This window comes from Ailuropoda melanoleuca, chromosome 16 (genome assembly GCF_002007445.2).
Source record: "Ailuropoda melanoleuca isolate Jingjing chromosome 16, ASM200744v2, whole genome shotgun sequence".
Taxonomy (NCBI): domain Eukaryota; kingdom Metazoa; phylum Chordata; class Mammalia; order Carnivora; family Ursidae; genus Ailuropoda; species Ailuropoda melanoleuca.
In genome coordinates this window covers 42026839-42049589 of record NC_048233.1, presented here as the reverse complement: position 1 = coordinate 42049589, position 22751 = coordinate 42026839, and the positions used below count along the sequence as shown (strand labels likewise).

The 22751-nt window shown below is 52.4% G+C and overlaps 1 protein-coding gene across 1 annotated transcript; it reads right to left on the bottom strand.

Moving 5' to 3' along the window:
- Nucleotides 1–3912: 3912 nt before the first annotated feature.
- Nucleotides 3913–16764, bottom strand: LOC100467129 (keratin, type II cuticular Hb5-like). Its single transcript, XM_002930972.4, is given in 10 exon segments — nucleotides 3913–4064; nucleotides 4779–4810; nucleotides 6462–6587; nucleotides 6589–6680; nucleotides 10116–10241; nucleotides 10481–10645; nucleotides 11327–11422; nucleotides 12031–12091; nucleotides 13468–13676; nucleotides 16342–16764. Coding segments are annotated over 10 exon segments (1482 nt in total).
- Between the last annotated feature and the right edge of the window lie 5987 nt (nucleotides 16765–22751).

The window sequence follows — 22751 nt, the reverse complement described above, 5'->3', positions numbered from 1 at the left end:
TGTGGCTCAATGAGATATAGGGCAGGAAGTGGCCTGCACCCTCTTACATCAGCCTGGTCATCTGCAAGCAGAGCCCGCCTCAGCCCTGATGCCTCCCGTGGATCTAGGTTGAAGTGAGTCTGTGGGGGAAAAAACACCTGGATATTCCCATGGGTCTGGGCCCCACATAACTAAGATGCCGAATCCGGTACCCCCAAAATAGGACATGGTGCACTGAAAAGTCAACAGCCACAAGCGGGGTGATAGTAACAAGCTTTTTAATGCATTCCCATGCTTTGCGTGCAAAGACCAGTGAACCCACTCAGCCAGGCAGAGGTCCCATCACCTTATAAGGATGAACCCCCTCCACAGCCCTCCCGCAGCCAACAGCAAAAATGCAGAGCAAGCTCTTCCAGGTCAAAGGGTCCTGGGCCTCCCACAGCCCTCTCCTAATGGAAGAACTATTCCCCACACAAAACAAAGGATATAATCCAAGGGCCAGGAAGGATTCAAGTTTTATTAGAAAAAAACAATTTAAGGAGAAGTCAAGTGGTCTGAAATCAAGAGATCAGGTAAATTGCAGAACAAGCAATCCACACAATAAAGTTGGCCCACGTGGGTGACTCCAGAGCTCTTTCCTGGGCTCCTTTTCCCTCGAAATTCCTCAAACCAAATAAGACCTCCATCAGAGAAAATCAGACCTTCTGTTTGTAGTTTATCTTTATTCAACTACTCGATGTCCCCCCAAAACGCAAGGATGAGGGAAATACGGATCATAGTCCGTTCAAAAATATCAGGTCGGGTTAGGCCTTGGCATCTTGTCTTCCCTCTCTGAGGCCACAAGCTCTCCTCCACGGCATCTCAAATACCCTCGCCTTGGGCCATCCTCACAAACACCCACTCCCAGGCCGGCTCCTTCAACCAGCCCAGCGTCTCCAACATCCCAGCTTCAGTCTTTGGGACCGCAGGAAACACAGATGGGTGCCATTACTCACCTGAACCAAGCATAGTGAGAAATGTGAATTAACCCCATGATCAAGGAAATCACAAAGCGTATCGCTCTTCGGAACGGACAAGGACACTGGAAATGGCTATCTGGGAATTACCCCCGTCCGCATATGCAAAGCACTGACACTCTCTGGGAAAGTGGATATTAAGAAGAGACTGAGTGTTTATTGTTCACTGAAAAGTAGAGCAGTGAGGACACAGGAACTAGGTTCTGCTGTCTTTTGGTGGGGGGGACCTGCACTGGAGAGGGGCTGAGTTCACAAGTGCCTCACACCGCTCTCCTGTCCCTCCCCGACCCTTACCAGACCCCCTTTATGCCCCTTGGAAACCCCTGCCTACTTTGTTCAAAAACAGAGGGTCCTCCGAAGAGCCCACTCTTAGTTTCTTGGTGCTACTGGACAGGAGTGGTAAGAGGTGGGTAGCCGGGGAGTGAGCGGGGTAGAGGCAGTGCTCAGAGGATGAGTTGTTTTTTGTTTTGGGGGGGGTTTGAGAGAGTGAGAGAGCACAAATGGTGGGGGGCAGGGAGGAACAGAGAGAGAGAGAGAATCCCAAGCAGGCTCCACGCCCAGCATGGAGCCCAACGCAGGCATCAATCTCATGACCGGAGATCATGACCTGAGCTGAAATCAAGAGTTGGACACTTAACTGAACACTCCAAGGATGAGCTTTTGCGTCAAAAATGAAGAAAACACCAGAGACACAAAAATGTGTATACACACCCTCCACCCTCAGAAAGGAAAGGCAGACCCTCCCCCTTTCCATCCCCTGTTCTGCCTCAGGACACCAGGTGCCCAGTGGGACTCCCTTTCCTCCTCAGAGGAGATCCGGTGGCCCTTTGACCTGATTTTACCTCCACACAAACTTGGTGGGATGTGCCCAGCATGCAGCCCCTGCGGGACCCTCTAAGGCCAGGAGGCAGAGACTAGGGGAGTAGTATACTAAGGGAGATCTGGGTCCTCCCAGGGTCACAGGGGAACAGTGTGCCCCTGAGGACACATTCGGAAAGCATCTGAAGGACTGCGTTGCCCGAAGAACTGCTCATAGGTTTTTCTGTGTCTTGAGATCAAGTCTGTATTCTCATGGCAAAATATCATCTACCAGTCAGGTTGTTTTTTAATCTTTTTTTTTAAATCCCAAATAAAATAAGTGGAAGTTCTTCCTATAAATCAAATGAAAGAAACTTGTCCATCGGAAACCCCTGCCTCCACCTCACCGGAAGGACCCCTTGCCTCACAGGGGACTCCAAACAGACCTCCCCGGGTGGGACTTCTTGGGAACTGTCAGTTCAGGAATAGCCCAGAGGCAGAGTTCCCCCAATCAATTGCCCTGTCTCAGCCATCAGGGGAAAATGTCCTCCAACCAGAAGTCTGGGTTTTACTTCTGGGTTCCCACATAATTGGCCTCTGTTAAGTGCCCTATGAGAAGATCTGTCCAAGATTCTTGGAGAGCAGAGACTATGGGAGTAGTTTCTACAACAGTTCGAGAAGGTTCCTTTGTGTCATCTTCTGTGTCTCATTGCTGAAGTGTCCCACTAGCAAGTAGGGTCAGTTAGAACCCCCCCTCCAGAAGCAATCTGATGAGCCAGCATGTTTAGTCTAAAGGAACAACTGGGCTAAGACAGTGGAAAGTATATGAACTTCGGCATTCCCTAAACCTCAGTTGGGATGATGGACTGGCTGTGTGACCTCAGGAAAGGTACTCAACTTCTCTGGGCCTGGACTTCCTTATCTATAAAATGGAGATAATAATGCCGCTGTTGTGAGCAGTGAATGAAATACACATACGACGTGCCAGACGCTTGTGGGTACAGGCTCCTGTCTCCTCCCCTCTGCTACCTTCGGTCCACCCCACCCAGGCTCAGGGGCCCCAGATGGGCTCTGACCTTCCGGCAAAGTCAAAAGAGAAATGCAAAGAGGTGAATCTGATCCTGTGAGAGTCACGAGAGTCACAGAGGAAGTCAGCTCCACGGTCAGAATTACCTGACCCTCTTATTTCCTCTGCCCATGTAAACCAGTGGTTCTCAGCTTTAGTTCCTAGAGGAATCACCTGGGAGCTGGTTTAAACTCCAATTCCTGGGCTCACACCTGGAATTTCTGCTTCAGTAGTTCTAGACGGAGCCCAGGATCTACCTATTTAAGAGGTCCCCTCCACCTCCCACCCTGGGGACGCTGATTTGGTGGTGGTCCCTGGACCACACTTGCAGAAGCACTGAGATGGTCAGAGCTTGGTGGGGGGGTGTGTGTGCGGGGGTACTGGGGAAAACCACAAAGAAGGCAGGCATTCATTTGTTTACTAGGAGAAAATTTTTGCCATCAGTATTTAATCACACACACCCAAAGAGAGAAGGAACCATAACAGGACTCGTCCAAATACAAAAAAAAAAAAAAAAAATCCAAACCACCAACCATAAACACCTCAGCCATTAGCTTCAGTCAGCCTTTCCATCCTGACATCTGAATAGCTGGGGGCGCTCTGGGAATGCACAATCTCTCAGATCAGTGAGGGGCCTCCCGGACCCCCAGTCCACTTCCCCTGCTGCCGCCTCAGCGCTGAGGTGACATGCCCTGGGCAAAGCAGAGGTGCACCCACCCACCACTACTCCCCGACCCAGCTCCCTTCCCAGAGGGCGTGGCACATGGTCAGTACTTAGTAAGCGTCTGCTAACCTGAAGTTAGTTGGGGAAGAAGGTGGCTGAACAGCTCCTATCAAAAAGCTGGACCACTGGGAAGGGAGACGCAACGGAGGTGGCGGTCATGCCACCCCCAGGGTTTGCGCTCCAAGGGAAAGTCATAACTGCAGTAAGAAGGAACCTGGAGAGTTAGTCTGGGTTCCCAGCCAGGGGAAATCACTACACTGACACTAGGGTCTGAGAGCAATGATTTCCCCTCCTGCTTCCCACCCCTGGCCCCCGTAGACCCACGCCCGCTACGCAAACCGCACCGATCTGACACTGGAGCAGGTCCCCATTACAGAGGGGGCACAGAGGACACCACTGCTGGTGGCCACGCCCCCCAGGCCACGAGGGACAGTGGCACTGAGGTCCCCGCAGACCACACCGCCCTGGGAACGGCTCACACCTGTGGAAGGAGACATTGAGTCAGAATTCTCTTCCATCCCCGACATGACATGACCCAGAATTCTCTGGAACCAATTAATTACTTTCTTCACATTTGGAGGGACCGGCAACATGAATCTTTACAACTCCAGGCAAATCCAAACCCATTGCCATCTGCTTCTGGAAGGAATGTGTTTGGCCAATGGGGCACCTACGTCTACTTGAACCAGACTAATGTTGAGATGTGTTTATATAATCTTTGAGCAAAAACTGATGGTCACAGTGGAGGAATCATCTAGAAATATGGTTGCTGCAAAGAGGAGAACAGATAGACACCTACCCTAAGGACTGCATACACATTGGATTGTTAAAGATAAAGACTTAAGAGTTGCCTGCAGTGGCCCCAAACGATCAGAGTCAACATCTCGTGTTTCTTATCGAAACACGCTGCCACTTGAGGAGTATTCTGTGTGTAACTCAAAGACTTGGGCTATTTTTGCAGAACCAGCTGGGGGGGGCAGAACTTGTCACCATTACTAGCTTAGGTTTCACCTATGTTCCAGATGGATCCGTGTAGGGGCCAAATATTTTGGACAATCCATTTGTCCAGATCCCAGAGACCTCAGCCCCCTTCTCCCCCACCCAGTGCCCCACAGACAGACGTTCAGTCACCCATTAGAGGCAACCCAATATTAACACCCAAAAGAACGATGCCCATGACATACACCCAACTTACAGATATTGATGGAGCCCACACCTTCACACAAGCTGCAGGGGAGAGAGGGAGAACATTTAGAACGAAGTTCCTCAGCTCCTGCTCAATTGGGTCTATTCTGCCCCATTCTTAGTGAAGGGAGCAGAGCTGAGGGGCTGGTGGCATGCTGCTTACCCACTGCAGAGAGCATCAGCGTTGCCCCCACTCCCAGGGACCCCAAAAGGACAGGGAAATGTTCGGTTGCAGGACCTAAAAGGCCACTTTATGCCTTGTTTGCTTTTCGGCCATGGTAAGTTGGTGTACTGAAAGGTGGACATGGGTTCCAGGGGGGGTTATCCTCCTTGTCCCCTGGCTGGAAATTCCAGCACAGCCAAATAGGTGATGGGAACAGCCACAGCCTAACTGTGTTAGGTAAGAAAAAGCTTGCCTCTCATTCTAATTGATCCATTTTTATCCCACGAGTCTACATGCCACGCCAGATATCCACCTGACTTGATAAATGCAGAGGGAGGCAGGAGGGTAGGGTGGTTAAGAGCCTGGACTCTGGAGCCAGACCTCCTGGGCACAAATCTAGCTTTGGTCAAGCACGGCACAAGTCCAGCAGCAAGGCTAGCTGCCTTGGGTGCCACCCACGTCAGATCTCTAAAGCTAACCTGGTTAATAGGGAGCCTCTGCGTGGTACAGCCCTGCCTGGCCACCCTGGGTAGAGAGATTCTTATTCTGAGCGTAACCTGCTCCTACTTGGGCTTACTATGCACGTTAACTCATTGAATCCTTGCAACAGCCTGAAAGGGGGGGGCGGTTTATGATTACCTATTTTACAGTTTAGGAGGCTGAAGCCCGTAAGTGATAGACCTGGGATTTGAGCCCAGGTGGTGAGGCTCCCAGCCTGTGACCTTCACCTTTATATTCTACTCCCCCCCATCTGCCTTCTCCCCTGTGACGGAACCCAGCTAGGAGGCAGTAATGTGTGGCCACCTCTAGGCGAGGGGCCCCATCACTACCCCCGGTGTAAATCCACGTTGCTCCTGCCCGTGCTGATGTCACGTGCCCCGATTCTTGGCTCAAACTGTCAGCACAGCCTGGTGGATCCTGTCCCTTTCCCACCCCTCAGCTCCTCTACCTTCTCCGAGAGGCCTCTAACAGCCTCCCTGGGACACGAACCCTAGTCACCTGGCGGATGGGTTTATGTCCGGCCCTGTCTTTTTCCTGCCAAGCAAGGACACTGCGCTGCCCATCTCCATTTGCTCGTCCTGAACACAGGACTACAGGGCTCCTTGTTTGTGCCCCTCAAATCAAATGGTCTTTAACAAATCTTCTGAATGATTCCAACTTCTGCAAACCCCTGTGATGTGATTGTGGAAACATCCTTCCAGCCAATGGGGTAAAGCAGTTGTCCTGGAACAAGCACGAGGGGCAGCCAGAGGGGCCGTGTAGTAGGAGAAAGATCACTGGAACGCTAACCAGGAGATTGGTGTAATGTAAGCGTAGCCACTACCTAGCTATGACCTTGGACAAGTTCCCTCCCCTTTCTAGGCCTCAGCTTTCCCATCTGAAAATGGGGAAATGGTTGGACTCCACGATTTCTAGAGTCTTTCTGGAGTCTTTCCCGGTTTGAATGCTCTCCCTGGAGGATTTCAGTCAAGCAAGGCACTCTCCTAGCCCCGGGTGGGGATGTGCAGTGACCTTGAGCCCCGTCCTCACCGGCTCTCCTCGCCCTCCAGCAGCTTGCGGTAAGTGGCGATCTCCACATCCAGGCCCAGCTTGGAGTTCATCACCTCCTGGTACTCCTTGACCAGGCAGGCCATGTCCTGCTTGGCCTTCTGCAGCCTCCTCCAGCCCCGCCAGCTTGCACTTGGCGTCTCTGAGGGCCGCCTCGCCCTGCTGCTCCGTCTCCGCCACGGCGCCCTCCAGCTTGCCGCGCTGTCAGGGAGGAGGAGGGAAGGGGCTTGAGGGTGGTGCAGGCTGTGGGAACCCTGGTGGGGCCCTCACAGCCTCGGTCATCCCCATTCAAAATGGTCAACTTGCAAACTAACTAGGCAGGGAAATAATGGCCCTTTGGAGCTTTCTTCCTCCATTTTTGTACCACTTTAATGTGAAATGCAAGTCCCTGGTGAGCCGTCAGAGGGAGGGAATGTTAGCACCGGAACAGGGCTGGTAATAAGCAGTGATATTGTCTTACGTTTGTTCACCGTGGTTAGTTTACAGGCACTTTTATAGCTGCTACCTTATCTGCCTCCAGTTACTCTGTGAGCTTGTCAGAACAGGCATGGTTATTCCCATTATGCAGATGAAGAAACTGAGACTCGGAGAAGCTGTGACTTGCCCTAAGCTACCACAGTAATTCATGCCAAGCGCAGGTTTTCATAGGCCACTGTAGGGGGGGCCCATTCTCTGACCCACTGAGATCAACATACTGGAAGAAGTCCCCACGTCAACACCCAACATACTAACTGCAGCCCCTCCTTCTGCCCCGCTTAAAGCAGAAAGAACTCCTACATACAACTCAACAGCAAAAGTGAAAACAAAACCCTAATAATCTGATGTTCAAAATGGGCTAAGAACTTAAAGAGATATTCCTCCGAAGAAGACTGTATACAAATGGCCCACAGGTACATGAGAAGATACTCCACATCGCTCATCTTCAAGGAAATGCAAACCAACAGCGCAACGAGAATCACCTCGCGCCTGCCTGGCTGGCTATTATCACAAAAAACAAGCTCAGTGTTATCGAGGAGGTGGAGAAACTGAACCCCTTGCAAACTGTTGGTGGGAATGCAAAATGGTGCAGCCACTATGGAAAACAGGGTGGAGGGTCCTCAAAAAATTAAACATAGAACTACCCTGTGATCCAGCAATCCCACTTCTGAGTATTCATCCAAAAGAATTAACATCAGGATCTCGAAGAGATATTAGCTCGCCCATGTTCACTGCAGCACTATGCACCACAGCCAAGACATGGCAACAACCTACATGTCTACAGATGAACAGATAAAGAAAACGTGGTATAAACATACAATGGAAGGCTAGTCAGTCCTTAAAAAAAAAGAAAGGAATTCTGCAATATACCACAACATGGGTGAACCTCAAACACATTATGCTAAGTGTAATAAGCCAGATACAGAAAGACAAACACTGCCTGATTCCACTCACATGTAATTTCTAAAATAGTCAAATTAAAAAAATTAAAAATTAAAATAAAATAGTCAAATTTATAGACTCACACGGTGGGATGGTGGCTGCCAGCGGTCGGAAAGAGAGAAGATATGAAGTTACTAATCAATGGTCATAAAGTCTCAATTAAGCAGGATGAATAACCCTAGAGACCACACTGTCAACAATTATGTATTGTATGCTGAAAAATGCATGAAGAGGGTAGATCTCATATTAAGGGTTCTTACCACAATGACATAAATATTTTTTAAAAACATATTAACATGCAAGCGAGGATAACTTCCAATCTTCTCTCATTTCACTTCCAGTACCATTCCCATATTTTATCACCTCAGCTATGAATAGCAATAAATTAATTGTGACACGTCTTACACAGTGTTTATGAACCACAACACAGAGGGAGAGGACAGAAATTGAGCCACTGATATGTGAAAACTCGGGATTAGGATAGAGGTTGTATTGGGGCGCCTGGGTGGCTCAGTCGATAAGCATCTGCCTTCGGCTCAGGGCGTGATCATGGCGTTCTGGGATTGAGCCCCACATCAGGCTCCTCCTCTGGGAGCCTGCTTCTTCATCTCCCACTCCCCCTGCTTGTGTTCCCTCTCTCACTGGCTGTCTCTCTGTCAAATAAATAAATAAAATCTTTGGGGAAAAAAAAAGGATAGAGGTTGTATCACAAACCAGTGAAACCAGCGGGTAAAGAACAGATTACATGATACATTTTCTTACTGTCTGTAGAAACAAATTAACCTAAACCTTACTCTTTGTATATACAAAGATTAAAGATCTAAATGTGAGAGATAAAACTAAAAAACTAGTTGAAGAGAAGCAAGAGGATACCTCTGTGACCTCAAACCTTCCTAAGTGTAAACCATTAAGGGAAGAGCTGGTGGGTGTGGTTAAAGATTTCTGTTCTGTAAAGGTCACCAGCACAAAGCAAATGGACAAGTGACAGCCTGAGAGGAGATGACCTGCAACATGCAGAACGGACAAAGGGTTATGATCTAGACAGAATGGACATGGAACTGCTGCAAATAGTCAAGAAAAAAGACAGGAATCACAACACAAAAATGGGCAGATGATAAGAATAGGCAGTTCTTAGAATGGGAAATACAAATGAGTAAGTAAGCCTATGAGGAGATACTCGACATTACTCATTAACCAGAGAAATGGAAGTTTAAAAAACAACTCGTTGCTGGTTTACACCTATTAGATCTACAAGAATTGGAGTCTGATGATAGTGAGTTTGAGTGGAAGCCCCCACCTGCCTCTGGCAGGACTGTGTGCCGGCACAGAGCTCTGAGGGTTCTTCTGGGAAGTAATTCAGTGACTATCCTACAGCTCAACATTTCCATTTCTTCCTTTATACCTTCAAAACGTTTCTCATGGAAATGTACAGGGAAACATGTATACATGTATAAAAATACATTAAAAATGTTCATGATACAACTGGTTGTAGTAGCAAAGACTTGGAGGCAAACAGAGTGGCCATCAATAGGGGAATGGACAGGAAACTCTGGCTTATGAATGTTAATGCATTCAATACCACAGAAAAAATTAAACAGATCATTTATAGCAACATGCATGGATTTCAAAGATTTTGAACTGGCTACAGGAAGAATCACATGAGATTCATGGCATAATGTCATTATGTAAATTTGAAACACTAAGAAGTTTATATAAATTTATTTTAAAGGATTCATATGTATGTATGTACATATACGTATGAAAGAGGGATGTATATTAGCTGTATGAGAATGAGTCTGGGATGGAGGGGAACAGAATGAAGATGAAGGAGAGACCACATTCAATTACAGAGATGCGCGGACGGTGTGAGGGTGCACTTTGAACAGAGTGGCGTGGAACCAGGTCAGGTCTGTGCACCTCAAGTCCATCCAGAAAGGCGGGGAGAAAGACAGCAGGACATGACCTGCCCTGGACCACGTCGTCTAAGGTATGTTAAAAGGAGAGAAACGGTGAAGGGATAGGACGGGAAATATGAGCAGAATTCAGAGAGGGAAGACAGAACAATCCTCCCCCTAAAATGTATTGTGCAAACTTCAGATGCAGGTGGTTAAAACAGAAGCCTCTCCAAAGACAGCGGCAGCCCGTCCAGGTAGGAGGAAAGCAGAGAGCAGATCAGAAGCAGCAGGTACATGGAGTGAGGTCTCAGCAACCCCTGACCTGCTGCTTGGCATTCTCCACCTCTGCTGTCAGCCTCTGGATCAGGCGGTTCAGCTCGTTGAGCTCATCCTTGGTTCTGCGAAGGTTCTCACCCTGCTGGCTCACCGTGGCTTTCATCTCCTCGCACTGTGGGTTGGGGGACCAACACTGAGAAACAGCCAATGGTGGTGACGTTGCTGGAAGGGGTGCTGGGTTGTCACTATGGAGAGCCAGCCCACCGTTCTTCTGCCATGGTCCCACCTCCTACCCCTGCTCTGCTTGGGCCTGTGCTGTGGCCCCTCTCAGTGCGTGGGCACCCGTCCCAGGGAAGCTCCGGGTTCCAGCTATCCTTTCTGCCCGATGGGCAGCCCAGCCCTCCGGTTCACCTTGGTTTGGTACCAGGACTCAGCCTCGGCCCGGCTGCGGCCGGCAATGTCGTCGTACTGAGCCTTGATCTCAGCTACGACCGAGTCCATGTTGAGGTCCCGGCTGTTGTCCATCTTGACCACCACCGAGGTGTCCGAAATTTGTGACTGAAGAAGGTAGATTTCCTGTAGGAGACAGCAACCTGTGCCCTCAGCTCCAAAGCCCCCTCCGATTCCCATCACTGTAGGTAACAGACAGTCCCCATCTGAAGCTTCAGGAAATAAACTGGAAAATTTCAGAGGGGAGTTTTAAGAGAAAAGGGCTGGAATTTGGACCATGGCCTCAAGGCAATGAGGAAGGTTTGGAATTCCATTAAAGAAAGCCTGGATCAACAGAGGCAGATTTCTAGGGATAGCGGCAAAGGGGATCACTCCTCCTGGGGCCCCAACTATCCAGATCAGCTCTAGCTATCTGTATAAATCTAATCAACCAGATAATGGACAGATTCAGATTCCTGGCTTTTCTATTTAAGTTTTCACACTACCTGAATTAATAAGATATTTTTATCTCTACATACCTATACCTACATTGTCAAATCTCCACTTCACGTTGTACTGTGTAGACAGGCAATGAATCGCAGTCTTTCAAATCATTTTAAAAGAAGGGCATCACCCATTTCTATTTTGCAAGGAGGCCTGAGCAAGAGAAAATCTCCTCTGGTCACAAAAGGTGAGGATGTTTAGGCCCTAGAAGAGTTAAGGATGGGCAACCCTCCCTTAAGCCGAGGGGCCACCCAAGCCACAGCCCAAAAAGCCCTCCACCCGTTCCTCCCTCACTTGCTCTTCTGGAGATGGGAAAAAACTCACCTCCTCGTAGAGGGCCTGCAGAAAGCCCATCTCCTCTCTCAGCGCCTCCACGTTCGCCTCCAGATCAGCCTTGCGCAGGTAGGCACTGTCTATGTCCTGGTGGACACACATGGCAAAGGGTGGAACACAGGGTCAACTCAGTGCCCCTGGACCTCTGCACTCTATACGGGGCTCAGAGGCCATGTTCTGGCCCACTCTTCTCCTATCACAGAAACATCCATGGGACCACCTAGGAATAGGGAGTGGAGAGAAGTCTGACCCCTACAGACTTTTTTCAGATTTGTCCAAAATTGGAGATCTTTCTAAAGCGGGTAGCCTAAAATCATAGCCCAAAATGTCAGACTGCTCCCACTGAGCCAGACTGGCCCATGGAGCACGACCATGTGGTGGCCACAGGGCCATGAGTGCACGCCCCAGAAGGTCGTCCTTGGCACCCAGGTCAGGCACCGCCCAAGTAGCTGACTCTCATGCCCGAGACCTCATGGCGCTGCTGTCCGGCTCTCTGTAGACTCCCTGATTAGCTCCCATGGTCACTTTTACATCAATTTCATTCTCACAGGGACACTGCCGACAAACTGGCCTCTATCTGTCAGGGGACTCAAGTGCCTGGCCACGATGACTAGACTGACACAATCCTGGCGAGTCTCCGAGAGGCCCCCAGCATCCAAGATTTCACTCCTCCCCACGTGGGAAGAGTCACTCACCTTCTTCAGCACCACAAACTCATTCTCGGCTGTGGTCCTGAGAGCCACCTCTTCTCCATACCTGAGGAGAGAGGGCACAGGTGGAGACGCCCTTGAGGAGGAGGGCTTTGGCCAGAGAGCCCTAGGTTTTCAAGACTCCTTGGTTCTATCCTTCACTTGCTGTGTGACTTGGGAGAAGAGGTTTGGCCTATCTGGACTTCTATTTTTCAGTCACAAAGAACCCACCAAAAGGACACAGGACACGGAGCTCAGGTCCCTGGTTTCTAGTCCAAGCTTGGACTGAAGTTGCTGCAAAACTCCGGCAAGTCATTGAATCTCTCTGCATCTTGGGTTAAATTGCCTGGTGTGCAGGAATTTTCTTTGGACGTATTTGTGGGATGAAAGGAAAACTGATTCTCCGGTGGTGGGGGGGGGGTCTTTCAATCCGAAAATTGTACAAAACATAAAGCTCCATGAAGCCATCCCCGTGACATTCTCTTCCCTCCCCCAACACCCAAGGACTTGATATACTGGAAGCACCCTACTGGGCCCAGAACTGCTGGGGGGCATTTCCACAGCCCTCCTCCACCACCTGGCACATTCTCTTACTCCTGCCCATGAAGTCATTCCTGCAGCAGCCCTGCCCAGCCGGCGGGAGAACCAGAGTTCTCACAGCACACTTTCTACAACTTTTTAATGACAGAGTAATTTGGGCTGCTATAAACTCTGAGCTGTGTAATTACTGGCCCTCACACCCCCTAGACTGGGAGACAGACCTTGCCACCTGCAAACAGAATTGTGTCTGCATTTGCTTCCCCTCAAGGAAAGTGTGAGGCCATCGCTGGGCCCATCTGGGTAGGAAAACCCGATCTTCCAAGATCAGAATTTCAGTTACTTCCAGTTAGTATTACCAGGACTGATCTATGTCAGAATTGCCCTTCTCTCTGCCCATATCCATCAGGTAAGGAGGAGCAAATTAACAGTGACCTGGTAAATTTAAACTACATAATGGCCAAACGAAACAAGTCAGATTAAAACGAAATTTTTACACGGGCCTTTGAATTGCAGAGCCTTGCAGAACAAGAGCCTGGAGACGTAACTACAGAGTAAATCAAAGAATTATCCGAGCTCATCAGATATCTTGAATGGCATCGGCCGGATCATCTTCGAGATATCTCCCTAGGAACCTTTCTTTTCCACCCATCCTAGGGCTGACTGCTCCCAAGTTCTTCCCTCCAGCCCCGTGATCTCTACCCTCCCATTTCATCGTTCCTCTCTCTCGATCTCCCCAGGATGGGGCCCACAAAAGCTGATGGAGCAGGCTAAGAAAACAGAACCACCTGAGCCGTAGCCTGGAATGACCCTGACCTCCAGCCATCTCCACCTCTGGGACAGTTGGGTGGACCCAGCCAAGACCTGCCCCACACCCATAACTACGCCCAGCCAGGCTGCACTCACCTCTTCTTGTAGCCCTCCAGCACCTCCTGCACATGGTTGAGCTCCGAGGCCAGCCTCCCGCTGTCGGCCTCCACGCACTCAGCCTCCCGCCTCAGCGTCTCAAGGTAGCCTTGGAACAGGGGCTCCAGGTTGCTCTCGCAGCCCTTGCGGTTCTGGTAGAACTGCCACTTGGTCTCCAGCAGCTTGTTCTGCTGCTCCAGGAAGCGCACCTGCCGCCCAGAGTAGAGGAAAAAGATTCAGGGGGAGCCCAAAGAGGTGCCCAGGATCCCAGAGCCCTCGCTGCCCTTGGGGAGGGCCCCTGACCTGCAGCAGCCCTGTGACCTTCCCCTGAAGGCCAAATCATTTGGCAAAGCCCGGAAGTGCAGGTCACAACTGTTCCCCCAGTCACGTTCCCTCCCCCATCCCCATCTCCCCATACATCACACTATTTGTGGTGTGTTTATTGTGCACAGAATGAAATAACATCTGATCCTGCAAAAACACCCCAGACCGTGGCGGGGGTGGGGGTGCAAAAGTGGCCCCCCCAAAGATGATCACAACCTAATCCCTGGAACCTGGGAATAGGTTACGTTACACGGCAAAAGAGACCCTGCAGATGGAACTTAGGCTATGGCTCTGAAGATCAGGCGATCTGGAATTATCCACATGGCCCCAAAGGATCTAACAGGCCATTTAAAGTGGACGAGGAAGGCAGAAGAGTGGAGAGGTGCACTGAAGGGGGTGGAGGAGAAACTCAGAACCTGAGACGGCCTCCACCATGATCGCCGGCTTTGCAGGTAGAGGGAGAAAGGGCCTGGGTCAAGCAATGCCAGTGCCTCTAGAAACTGAGGACAAGCTTCGGCAGCGAGCCCAGCAAGGGAACAGGGACCTCAGTCCTACAATCACACGGAGCTCAATTCTGCCGAAAGCCCACATGTCCCTGAAAATAGGTCTCCCCCAGGGCCAACACCTTGGTTTCAGCCTCATGAGATCATAAATCCGTGTTGTTTTAAGCCACTCAATTTGTGGGCATTTTTATGGCAGTGATTTAAAAATGCACCCACCATATTCTCCCTCACTCTGATCCGGGGGCGTGAGAGCCCAGCTGGGGGGCCCTGGACCAGGAGTTAGGAGACCTCCCATTGCCTGACCCTGCCACTAACCAGGCCCCGGTGCCTCCTCTTCTCTGAGCCTCGCGGTAAACTGAGGCAGCGGCCGTACATCAGCAAGTGCACACGGGCAGGCCCCAGGCTCTTTCTGCCCTGCGGGCATGCTTTGTTTCATAGAAATTGAATTCATTGCCAACATTTAAAAATTGGGTAATTTCGGGCCAGAATCTGGATCTCCGTGCCCGTGACAAACCAGAGGCTCAGGCGATGCTGGGCCTGGGCCTGGTGGTGAAGTCTCAGCAGCTGCCCCTCCAGGCAGGTGTGAGTCTCAGCTTGGCTTTGTTAGTGTCCTGCCAGGCCCCGTGCCCTTGCCAGCCCTACACCAGTGATCTCCCCCTTAGCCCTAACCTTCTGGGAGCACAAGTCCGGTAGAAAGCAGCCCTCCATTGCCCATTCTTGTGGGAAAGAAACCAAACCCTAAACAACCAAAGGCGTCTGCACTGGGTGGCCACCTGCAGGCCCACTCTCTGGCTTGCCCACTCTGCAGGCTTCAACCCACCTGGGCAATGTACTTTGCACCCCCGGAGCTCATTCTGAGGAGATGGGGGGCTGTCGGCCACCCCAGGGGAGGGAAAGCCAGCCCGGGGCAGCAGTCTGAGTCTCTCTCCTCAGACTGGAACTGACTGCGCACAGCAGAGACCGCATAGCCGGGTGCTGCCCAGAAGGCCATGTGCAGAGGTCCTTGCACGCTCAGGGCCCTCGCTATGCTCTCGAGCAAATTAGGCAAAAGGGCGGCTCCAGGCAGACGTAGCCTCCTGCCGGGGCACACAGCCTGGTGAGCAGAGCACGGGCTGGATTTCCACTCCCCACCAGCACCCCACACCCTGGTCCGTGTGAAATGAACACCCCGCACGATGTGCTGATGGCAGGAAGAGCCAGCGTGTTAAGAGCACCTCGCTTGCAGAGATGCCCGTTCCTGATGGCGGCATTTGTCTGAGAGCAAAGCTCCCACGCACCGTCACCCTGTGTGCGTCCACTTACAAAGCCCCTGGGTGTAGATATGCACACCCTGCAGGCCTGGAAGATGAGCCTTTCCGGCCCTGGACTTCGGTGGCTGTCCACCCCCGGAGAGGCTGTCAGCTGGGCCACCCCCGAGGCAGAGGAAACAAAGCTCTGCATCCCACCCGAGGTGGGGGCTCAGAGACTGCAACATCAGGAAAGTACAATTCAACAGCCCCTCTTGGGCCTTCCCCTGAAGTGTCTCAAGTCACTGTCTTTAATCTGTGTCCGTATCGGGTGGGGAAGGGCCAAAAGTCCTGGGAACTCACGGCCTGCCTACCATGTCCCCAGTGGAAGGAGCAGGAAAGAAGCGTCTGGTCCCTCCTCATCCTGGCTCCCGTCTCCACCCTGGGACTGGAGGCATCTCCTCTAGGAGGGGGATCAGACACCAGCCTAGCAGACAGGCCCGCTCGCCCACCCCCTCTCGCGTGTGATGGCTGAGATCCTGAAGAACAGGCCACAGACACGCTCTCAGCTCTCGCCGGGTGGGGAGCAGCCGCCGCAATAAGCACCCTGTTCTCTGCCGGTTTCACGCCCGTTATTGATGGCATTTCGTTCTGCTGGTAACATTTGAAAACCAAGAGCCCGGTTCGGTCATGTTCTCAAGGCCACATGCTGATGGGGAGCAGGCCGGGGACTCGGAGAATGGGAGGCCAGCTCGTCACTGGGTTCCGAGTCCCTTGCCCGTTCCTATGCCACAGCCCCAGGTAGCAGCCCGCAGACCCACCTTGTCGATGAAGGCAGCGAACCTGCTGTTGAGGCACTTGATCTGCTCCTTCTCCTCCTGCTTCACGCACTGCGCGTTGGGGTCGATCTCCAGGGTGAGGGGCGTAAGGAGGCTCTCGTTGACCGACACGCTGGTGATGCAGGGTGGGCTGGGCCCGCAGAGGCCCCCTACCCGGTAGCCGAAGCTGCGGCCGCTGTGCAGAGGCCACCCACAACTCACCGCCGTCCGCGGGGACCCCACGGCGCACAGACTCCAGCTGCCAAAGCCCCCGAGGCGCCTGTAGCCGGGCCCCCCGGGACTGCCCCCACGGGAGGACACGGCCCCGGCGCAGCTGCGGGCCGAGGGCTTGGGCAGGACGGCGGAGCAGGAGCTGAAGTTCCTGACCCCGTAGCCGGGGCCCAGGCGGTAGGAACGGCTGGCCATGCCCCCGTCGGTCGGGCAGGGCGGCACAGGGCAGGTGGAGAGGCCTGAAGCGCGCACGTCTCACGCTGGAGACCTGTGAGTGCCCCCGCCTTTTATGGGGCAGACGACAGGCCTCCCAACAACATAAAAGGCAGGAGAAAGTTATTAATGCCATTTATGAGCGTGGGAATCTCCCGCTAGGCAGACCGAGAAGCAAAGCTGAAACTTGTCTCCTTTAATAAGCATGTGCAGGAGACCCCACGTCACAATAACCTGCCCCCTGCTGCCTTCTCGGTCCCACAGGCCTAGACACGGCTCTCCGGCCCCTAATTCCCCTCCCACCCTGTGAGTCCACCTGCCATCATTATCCCACACAGGCAAGTGGGGGCTTGGGCCGGCACATCCCTGAGACGCCAAGGGTCCGCTGTCCCATAAGGTCAACGGGCCTGTCCTCCCAGGCAGATTACACGTTTCCCTCCATGAGGCCGCAAGGATGCCTGGCTCATCTATCCATAGTGAGCACGTGCAGCGTGAACTCTTCTGGCCTTCCCTCTTACTGCATTTCCTACATTTTGTCTTCGAGTCGAGTCACTGGGGCTGGTACAGACCCTTGGTGAAGAAAGCATGCATTAGGTACTTCTATAGCCTTCACGGCAACCAACACATATTAGGTCCGCAGGAAGCATTGCTGGAATTGACTAGACTGGCACAGGAAGGAAGGGCCAATATCTGGAGAGCGTCTTCATCTAGTCCACAAATACCGATTGACCTTCCACTGCGTGCCAGGCCCAGGAGCTGTCCCCGAGGAGGCGCCTTTCATTCACAGGCAAGTGCTGAGGTCCCGCCAGAACAAGGCCCTAATCTAGACACCGAGGGAAATAGAGCTGGACAGAGCTTTCCCTTGAAGAACTGGGTCTCCTAGGGACACCAGACAGAGGTAGGAAAGATCCGTGGCAAGAGAGGGAAAGACGACTGATCAGGGAAAGGGAATGTTCTTGGCTTTCCGAGGAGGGCCACTCATGGCAGGTGGAACGCCGCAAAGGAGGTGAGACCTTAGGCGGGGCCTAGAAGATGATGGGATGTGGCCGAGAGAATAGAAGCCGGGGTGCCAGCAGGGCCAGTGCGCAGGCCTGGCAGCCAGAGAGATTACCCGGTAATCTCTGCCAAACCAAGCTCTTAGCCAGGGCGGCTCACCCCCAGCCAGGGGGGAGAACGGCTGCCTGCTGTCTTGACTATAATGATGCCTAAGCCTCCAGCAACCTAGTCCCCTGAGTAAAACTGTCATTACAGAGAATCTCTGCGTATGAAGACAAGAACAAGGAATGGTCTTCCAGAACTCCCTCCTGGGGGAACAGGCTTGGGGAGGGGGCATAAGAAAAGAGCCACACAGAACAGAGAATGGGGAGGGTCTTTTGGCTTTCTCTCTCACGAATGCATGCACACATGCACACCTCACAGCAGGAGGACACAGAGGATAGAATCGCACTCTATGTGGGGAGCGCAAGGATGGATGGCGAGGGAGCAGGACCCGGCCCAGGAGCTCCAGTCTGAGAGGAGGCCCTTGTTTCTGCACCCGGAGGACAGAGCTCCAAGGCTGTGCCAAGTCACGGGGTGGGCTGAGACACCCAATGCACTGACTTCCTGCAGAACCAACTTACCCCAGCCTTTGGCTCTTATGGCCACAGAAGCACAAATCGCACACTAACCCTAACTGGGGGGAAGGGGAGCTGGGTGTGCCCCAAGCAGAGAGAGCCCCTCCATGGTGGGCGGGAGAACAACAGAAACAAAACAGAAAGCAGAACTCAAAACCAATGTTCTACATAAGAACTAGGAAGATCGGTAGGAGAAGAAAGGGATAAAGAAAGGGGGGTAATCAGAAGGGGGAATGAAGCATGAGAGACTATGGACTCTGGGAAACAATCTGAGGGCTTCAGAGGGGAGGGGGGTGGGGGAATGGGATAGGCTGGTGATGGGTGGTAAGAAGGGCACATATTGCACGGTACACTGGGTGTTATACGCAACTAATGAATCATCGAAATTTACATCAAAAGAAAAAATTTAAAAATTTTAAAAATTTTAAAAATTAAAAAAAAAAAACCGATGTTCTAGAAGGGCCTGCCTCACGCTGGGCTCTATTTGTTTCCTTTTCTTCATTCAACAAGTACTTACTGAGTACCTACTACGGCCGGGCGCCATTCCACGAGCTCGGGATACACCAGGGAATAAAACACACAGAGGTGTATGTTTTCATGGGCTCCCGTTCCAGTGGGAGAGATCAACAATAAACTTAGAAAGGGAGTCCATTATGTATTTGATGGTGATACATGTTGTAAGAAGAAGAAATAGAACAAGGAAGAGGGACTCAAAAGAAGTGGGAGAAAAACGGGGTCCAATTTTAACAGGGTGGTCCACGTCGGCTGCCCCGAGAAGGGCACGTTGAACAATGGTTTTGAGGAGGTAAAGGGATGAGCCAGTGCAAAGGCCTGAGGTGGGAACAGGCCCAGTCTGAGCAAGGAGGCCCGTGTGGTTTGAGCAGAGAGAGTGAGAGGGAGTCCCGAGCATGGTGAGTTCGGGGGATACAGAGAGGGAAGGGAGAACGCCGGTGGGCCCTGTGGGACTGGGCCCGTTCCTCACTGTGCCCTATTGCTTACCTGTGTGCGCCTGAGCTGACCCGACCTTCCAGTCCCAAGCATTGCATGGGGAAAATAAAAGCAAACCTACTTTGGTGCCTTTGAAATTGAAATTATTGACCCACCTTCACACTGGGTCACTCCAGAGCGCGCAGGAACTCATGGCAGAAGGCTTCCCGCTGTCCCGGACCGGCAGCATCTCTGGTGATCCAGGCGTGGTGTCCCCTCAGGAATGGTTCCTGCTGCCTTCTCTAAGGGGGCCTCACACGGATATTCCCCAAGATAGAGAACTGGGTTAGGCTCACTCATCAGCACCCCATTCGGAGCACCCCTGCTGGGCAGTCCCTCAACAAACCTGCCTCCGTCCCCGATACCCAGGCTGGCCCCGGGCCCCTTTGGCCCCAATACAAATGTCTAGCCTCATCTCTCTAATCTTTCGGCCAGGGTCCCAGGGCACAAAGACAAGCACCTTGGACCTCTTTCCCCAGAAGAGCCTCCGTTCCGGGAAGGCAGAACTTCCAGGCTTACAAAATGTGTCCCTGTATTCCTGTATCCTAAAGAACAGTGTAACAGTTCTAGTAAGACAGGGGCACCAAGCAGGCTGGGGAAGCTGATGGGAAAGAGGACTTTATCACTGACATTGTTTAGAACTGCTCCTGCTAGGCGAACATAAAAACAAACTGATTTTTAGTCAGTTTTATTGTTTTTAAATTCTCTACCAAAAAAAATGCACCCCTGTGGCCTCCATCCAGGGTAGACCGGTCCCACTGCACCCCCACCCCTTCCCATACATCACTGAATGGCTCAGACAGAGCCAAAGGGCTCCCTGCTCAGAGAACACTGCTGAGGGTGTAGATCAGTGGGTAGGACAGCTTCCCCTACACGGTTACTCAGGGACCCAGGTTCCGATGAATGCTGTGATTCCCCCACTCCGCTTGGCATATGGAGAGCAAACCTCGGGGTGTGGGACGCTGGATGAATCACCAAAGGAAAACTGGGGATCTCCTGTTATGGGGCCTGAAGCCTCCAGCTTCAGGACACTTGTTTTTCTTACTGATACCACCAACATTATGAGGGTGCCCAAAAAAAAGTCCAGAAAGGTGGATCTCGGCTTGAATCTTCTGCTGTGCCCAGCTCCTGAAGGAGAGTTGGCGGTTCCTGGCCAGATTCTGCGGCTGGAAAACCACCAGGGCAGGGAGTGTAGGGGACCCTGGAAACAGAGAACATGGCTGTGGAGGGAACCCTGCTCCCAGCCAGCCCAGGCTGCCCTGTCCACATCCGTCTTCGGCCACAAGCCTTTCCCGAGCACCTGCATATGCCTGGCAAGGACATCAAGGCACGCTAGCTGATGCTCGGGGACCAGGGTGGCCGCTGAATGCCCATCTGTGAGTGAGCCCCTGGCCCAGCACATTGACTCACCCATTTGTTCAGCAATTGCTTATCAAGCGCCTGGGGGTCATGCGTTGCAGGAGATGCTGGTGACACTTAGCTGGGCAAAAGCCAGGCCCCGCCCTCCAGTGGCTCACCGCCTACTGGTCACAGTGGGAAATCCAACATCTATGGCTCAATGTGGTCACAGACATGTGCAAAGATGCCAAACTCCTTTTAAAGGAAATGACCCCTGAACCAAGTCTGCAGGTGCCCAATGCCAGGGGACAGTGTGCGCAAAGGTATGGAGGGACGCCCAGCTGGCTGAGTGTGGCTGGAGGGTGGGGCCTCCCCTGCAGCGTGATGAGGAGGGAGGCAGGGGGGAGTATGGGCAGGGCCCAGGAGCTTCCCCTCATCCGCAGCAGAGAGTTTCATCTGGCTTAGATGATGGATGGACGGATGGGTGGGTGGGAGGAAGGTGACTGGATGTACAACCAGATCAACTAAGAAGCGGGACGAAGAACAGATGGTGAGAACATGATCAAAGGCAGCAAATCCAGCTGGCAAGCGATCACGTGAAACAAAACGAGAAATAACACGACCTGAGCTAAGACCGTGTTGGAGGGACTGGAGGAGAAATGGAAGGACCACGAGGTGTCCCAAGGGCTTGGCCGTCAGTTGGATGTGGGATAAGCAAAACAGAAGACAGAACGGTTAAGAGCAAGGCAACTGTCCTTCCCTGAGCCCTACCGCCCCCATCCCCAGCCCCGCATCAGAGGCCCAATCACAGACCTGCCTGAGCGCGTGGAGAAAATTAACTGAGACGGCCGCGCGGAGCCCCTGGCACAGCCAGCGATACACACTGAGCATTCAGCCGGTGGCGACACTTGCTCTTCATCCCCCTTGGGGTCCCCTGCCAGTGTGCACTAGAAAACAGCCCAGCCCGCGGGGCCCGTCAGCAGGGGACAGACTGTTCAGCATGTCACACTGTCCGTTGTGCGGGTCACATGAAATACGGGTGTGACTCCACATCGCGCTCAGCAAAGCTCTCCCCCAAGGAGCACGGTCGCTATTGTCTGGTGGCTGCAAACATGGGGCAAGGACCTATCAACGACAGAGGGCCAGCCTCATGGCCAGGAAGGGGTCTTCCCCTTCCATCGCAGCCTTGAGCTGGCCATGGGGCATGAGGATAGGAGTCTGGGGTCAAACTTCAAGCATTTGAAGTTTTACTCAGAGTAACACCTCTTTCGCTCGCGATTTCAGATCAGCAGAAGGTTCCTGCCCCCAGATTACATCCCTGCTTCTAAGATGCTCTCAGGCAGAATGAGGGAAGAGGACAGACAGCCCAGCACAGAGTAAGAACCTGGGACAGGACAGGAAGGGCAGGGGTGCGGTTAGAGCTAGGCAGGGGGGAGGCAGGAGTCATCAGAAGACCATGTGCATCATCAAGGAAGGTGCAGGGGGATTTGGGGAGAACAGCTTTGGCTCTCCTGCATCTGCGAGGGGAGGGAGGCACAGGCTTTTCTCACTTCCAGGCTGAAGTAGCCGTTAACAAGCTATAAGGCAGATGTACAATAAACTAAGGTATGCATCGTGGTGAATGGAAATCCAGCAGATTTTTCCTGTGGTCCCAGAATGGCAGCCAAGTCCCAAAGCTGAGCACAAAAGGGTGTCAGTCCCCCAAGGTCTAAGAAGCTACACACTGGACCCAGCCACCACCCGTCAGGGTCACCAGCTTTGGCGGGAGGAGAGCTGAGAGGGAAGGATTGACCTTGCCAGTGTCCAGCAGTGGGGAAGGCAACACGTGGCCAAACGTTACAAGGCAGCACTGTGTGGGGGGACCTTGAGGGGATTAACCCTTGAACAAATGGGTACATGGAGCCAGCACCCCCATGGTGGCCATGGAGCCCCCCGCCCCCACCAGCTGTCATCTAAGCAGAGCCCTGCTTGATGGTGTCCCCTCTGACGCAACACACGTTGGAAATCTCCCCAAAGAAGGAGGTGATAAAA